Consider the following 5537-nt stretch of genomic DNA (forward strand, 5'->3'; position numbering starts at 1 on the left):
CACACGCTCTATATACTCACGACACACGCTCTATATACTCACGCCACACACTCTATATACTCACGACACACACTCTATATACTCACGACACACGCTCTACACTCACGACACACGACACGCCGTATTTGTGCCCCAGGAAGTCGTGCAGCTGCTATATACTCACGACACACACTCTATATACTCACGACACACACTCTATACATACCTACTCACGACACACGCATGCATGGGTATACTCACGACACACGACACGCCGTATTTGTGCCCCAGGAAGTCGTGCAGCTGTTTGTTGTCGTGCAGGTCCCAGAGACGCACGGCGGGCTGGTGACCGCACTCCCCCAGCGCGAGGTAGCGGCCGCATGCGCTGTACGCTACGCACGTTACTGTCTTGCGTGACGCGTTCTGTACGTGCGCCTGTCTGCTCTTGCGCGCGTTTAGCTGCACCACCGTGCACCTGTGGGGTTAAAGGGGGGAGGAGGGTTATAACCTGGGCCTACGCATGTTCACACTTNCCACTTATGTCTATCACACTTACGCCCACTTATGTCTATCACACTTACGCCCACTTATGTCTATCACACTTACGCCCACTTATGTCTATCACACTTACGCCCACTCACGTCCCCTACATCTGTGACCACCTGCCCACCTGCATCCCATTCCACCATCAAAGGTCCCGTTGTCCCGCCAATCCCCCATCCAAGATCAAACCTCTCAGACCTTCATTCCCCCGTCAAAGGTGATTACCCTTTCGATCTCCCATTCCTATTTGTAAGAGAAAATCACCCCTCAGGCCCCCTTCCCCGGTCAAAGGTAATTACCCCTTCGATCTCCCACTCCTATTTATAAGAGATCATCACCCATTAGACCCTATTCCCCCGTCAAAGGTGATTACATCTTCAATCTCCCGCTCCCATTTATATGAGGTTATCACCCCTCAAACCTACATTCCCCCGTCATAGGTGATCACCCCTTCGATCTCCCACTCCTATTTCTAAGAGATCATCACCCTTCACACCCCTATTCCCCCGTCATAGGTGATCACCCCTTCGATCTTTTACTCCTATTTATAAGAAATTATTACCTCTCACACCTCCATTACCCAGTAAAGGGTGACACCCCCTCATCACCCCTCTTACCCGGCAGGGTAGGCGACGTTGCCGGTGTGAGGGTCGCAGTCGAGGGCAGCATTGCTGGTCACCGTCAGCCCCAGCACGCGCTCCAGCTGCACCTGCACACACAAGGCCAAGCTTCGGTTAACACAAGACAATTTTTATTTAATAATCAGTCAACATAAGCCATATTTTATTTAATAATCTGTCAACATAAGCACATTTTTTAATCAGTCAACACAAGCCAATTTTTACTTAATGATCAGTCAACACAAGCTGTATTTTATTTAATATTCCGTCAACATAAGACACTTTTTATTTATAATCAGTCAACACAAGCCAATTCTTATTTAATAATCACTCAAAACAAGCGAATTCATACTTAATAATCAGTCAACACAAGCTAATTTTTATTTAATAATCAGTCACCACAAGCCAATTTTTATTTATAATCAGTCAACACAAGCCAATTTTTATTTAATAATCAGTCAACACAAGCCAATTTTTATTTAATAATCAGTCAACACAAGCCAATTTTTATTTAATAATCAGTCAACACAAGCCAATTCTTATAATTCAGTCAACGCTAGCCAATACTCTTAGTTATTTTATCATAATTTGTTAATGATTTAGAAGCCTCGCGCCACTAATATGTAGTGGTGCTAGAGGAGAGCGCGTATCCAGGATATTTATTTTGTAGGGATATTACCTAAAAATCTAACATTTCATTCTTAGTGAGAGAACAGGAAGAGATTAGAACAAAAATTGAAATTTAGCATTTTTCAGCATTTAGCATTTGGAAAAATATAGTTAACATAAGGACACAAAATATTTTGTTACATGTTTAGAAATGAGAACAAAATTGGATTCCTATCTTATTTGTAGAAGCATGATTGAAGATATCTATATTAAATTAGAGTACATATAAGCTTAATATCATTACGGAAATGACGGAATGAATCGGAATAACAGGAATCCACAATTGCAAAAAATTATACATAAAGCTCGACCAACGCAGGGCTAATCTGATATGTTCTAAATAATGTCTGAACGTGAGGCAACAGTAATATTTATATTTTGGCAGTTATATCTCAACATGAAGTAACAGTAATGAATGGCCGCGGCCATTAATACCAGTCCGATATACTCATATAGGCAACGTGGTCTTTATAAAACAGCTTATCGCTATTTTCAATAGGTAGTAAATTAAGGATCTTTACATAAAACCTCACTCGTTACTCTGAATATAACTACACACATTTGTATGTAGTTTTATTTGTGTTTAGTGTAGTTATATTAATGTTCGTATTTGATGTGTGTATATCAGCATCAGTATATCATATGCCACACAACACGTATACAAATTCATTTAATTCATTAGTATACCGATTCATTTTATTTATTAGTATACAGATTCATTTTATTTATTAGTATACCGATTCATTTAATTCATTAGTATACCGATTCATTTCATTTATTAGGATACCGATTCATTTTATTTATTAGTATACTATGTATTCTAGAAAATACATCCTAAAATGCATCCTACAAAATGTATTCTGAAAATACATCCTAAAATGCATCCTACAAAATGTATTCTAGAAAATCCATCCTACAAAATGCATTCTAGAAAATGCATCCAAGAAAATGTAACCTACAAAATAATTTCTAGAAAAGGTAGGTATCCTGGCAAATCCTTAAAAACAAAAGATAATCGCTGTAACGAGACAGCAAAGACTCTAGCATCCAAAGGATTAATGACGACCCTTGCAATTAGAGGAGCTAGCAAGAAGTGGACAATAATAAGGATAAATGAACGAGTTATACATGTATTGTTCGTGTATATGTAAATACAATAACAATACAATATATGTATTGAAAACAATACATATATGTATAAAAACAATATATGAATATGTATAAAAATATGTATAAAAAACAATACAATAAATTTATTGTTCGTGTAGTGACACACTATACCGTATACCCATAGCACAAGCAGATATTGGATGTAGCACTGATAGGTACGCCTTTTCTGGGGACATAACGAGTCAAAATTACCCATACAAGCGCAAAAAAATGTAACTCGGTACTCACTGCAGTGAGTAACAGAGAGCGCATTTTCTCATCGACAAAAACGTGAAGTCACGGACAGAAGGACGGACATGACGAGCACAATAGGGCATTTTTTCAATAGATGAGAAAATGCGCTAGAAATGCATCGCTATACGGACATAGTCCCACTTATTTGGATGAGTGCGCTGAACACCTGGCAGCTGAAGCACCAGGCCATATAAGGCGCCTGGCCACGGTTAGCCAATAGTGTCAAGCAAGACACGCTTCACTTGTCCTTAAAATTCTACGAGCTGTTCATGAATTTTGTTCAATATACTTTACGTACGATACTTGAAGTGTACGTAATATATTTTCATAGTAAGCTTATAGACTCAAAGTGACTGGAATTTCCTGTTAAGAATGTCAACTTAAGTGTCCCTGGCTTAATTTATTCAATACTTTAATACGTACGATAGAGTGTACGTAATATATTTTCCTAGTAAGCTCATATAATCAAAGTGACTGGAATTTTCTGTAAGGAATGTCAACGTAAGTGTCCCTGGCATGTCAAGCTCGATTAGGATTCGGAGATGAGGGGGTTGCCAGATTCATTATTATAAAGATTAAAGTATTCTTCTTGTTTTAAAGAGTAGAGATTTAGAGATTAAATTATTCTTGTTTTGTTTGGACGAGCATTAATGTTCGTAATTAAATTGAGAGAAGAGAGTTTTTATTCTTCAGTCGAGAGAACATCATTGTCGTCTCTATATGTTGACAGATAGCGATTGTTGTCCTTGTATCGAGAAGCCTACCCAGTTAAATTTCAGAGACGCATTCTGCGCCGTTCACGGCAGAAGAACAGTTTAGCAGCAGCATTGCAGCAGGAATCTCAGGAAACTGTCCCTTTCCTCCCTCCCCCCTTGCCCCTCACACCCCTCCTGCACGCCGAGGTACCCTCACTAGCCCCTTGACCCACCCTGACCCCTTGACCCACTTGATGGTGAGGCCCTTGGAGACGTCGACGCCGAGGTAGTGGGTGCGGGGGAGGGTTGTAATGAACTGCAGGTTGTAGGGGTTGAAGCAGCGCACGATCGCGTCCCCGCACCCCACGAAGATGAACTCCTCGCCTGCCACCAGGCAGTTGGCGCTCGTCGTCTGCCCGGGGAGGGGGGGGGTTTAAATAGGCAGGAGGGAGAGGAGGGGGGGTGAGAGGTGACGTCAGCAGAGGAGGGGCAGGGGTGAACTTGGCAGGAGGGAGGGGGAGGGAGGGATGAACTTGGCAGGAGGGAGGGGAAGGGGGAAGGAGGGGTGAACTTGGCAGGAGGGAGGGGGTGAGAGGTGACGTCAGTGGAGGGTGAAGATGACAGTAACAGTGAGCGGTGAATATAGAGTGAATATGAGGTGAACAAGCATGATCATGATGCAACACGGAGGCAATAAAGGGTGAATATTAATTCAACAATCTGTGTACCTTATTGTTCTCGCACCTTGAGCTCCACCCACTCCTCTCACCCACTTAACCCACCCTGAGCTCGACCCACTCATGACCCACTTGACCCACCCTGAGCTGATGCTCAGGTAGTGGTGATGCTCAACACTTGACCCACCCTGAGCTCGACCCACTTGACCCACCCTGAGCTCGACCCATTTATCAAGCAGACGTCGGTTATTAAACTCGCACAGCAGGCCGGACTTGGTGATGGCGAAGGTAGAGTCGCCCATCTCGCCGCGCCCGCACGCCACGTCGCAAAAATAATTGTTGCGCTGCTCCCCCAGGATGGCGGACCGGCCCGTCAGCGGCACCGGCTCCTTGAACTGATCAAAGTTACATTAGGTTAGCTTTAAAGTTACATTTGCTTTTAAAGTAACATTTGCTTAAAGTTACGGCTGCTTAAACTGCCCGGTTAGCTTTAAAGTTACATTAGGTTAGAGTTCCGGCTTCTCAAACTGCTCAAAGTTACGTTAAGTTAGGTTTAAAGTTACCTTAGGTTACGTTTAAAGTTACACTAGGTTAGCTTTAAAGTTACATTAGGTTAGGTTTAAAGTTACGTTAGGTTACGTTTAAAGTTACGTTAGGTTACGTTTAAAGTTACGTTAGGTTGCTTTAAAGTTACCTTAGGTTACGTTTAAAGTTACGTTAGGTTACGTTTAAAGTTGCACTTGCTTGAAGTTCCGGCTGCTTAAACTGCCCAAAGTTAGATTAGGTTACGTTTAAAGTAACATTTGCTTGCGGTAGTTACAATTTGCCTTTAATTTGCTTTTAAAGTTACACAAGTTCAGAGGTACATTAGGTTAAAGTTCAAAGTTACATTTGGTTGAATTTTAAAGTTACATATGGTTGAAGTCTATGGTTAGATTTGCTTGAAGTTT

The 5537-nt window shown here is 41.7% G+C and overlaps 1 protein-coding gene across 1 annotated transcript in view; it reads right to left on the reverse strand.

Annotated features, from left to right (window-relative positions):
- Nucleotides 1-4982, reverse strand: part of LOC108672949 — a gene marked incomplete at its 5' end in the record, with an annotated part of 34057 nt that extends 29075 nt beyond the window's left edge. The window contains 4 exons of the mRNA XM_047885123.1: nt 241-454; nt 1140-1231; nt 4128-4322; nt 4680-4982. Of these exons, the coding sequence (XP_047741079.1) occupies nt 241-454; nt 1140-1231; nt 4128-4322; nt 4680-4982 (804 nt within the window). The remainder of the gene's footprint in view (nt 1-240; nt 455-1139; nt 1232-4127; nt 4323-4679) is intronic.
- Between the last annotated feature and the right edge of the window lie 555 nt (nt 4983-5537).

Source organism: Hyalella azteca, unplaced genomic scaffold (assembly GCF_000764305.2).
Source record: "Hyalella azteca isolate HAZT.00-mixed unplaced genomic scaffold, Hazt_2.0.2 contig16986, whole genome shotgun sequence".
Classification (NCBI taxonomy): Eukaryota; Metazoa; Arthropoda; class Malacostraca; order Amphipoda; family Hyalellidae; genus Hyalella; species Hyalella azteca.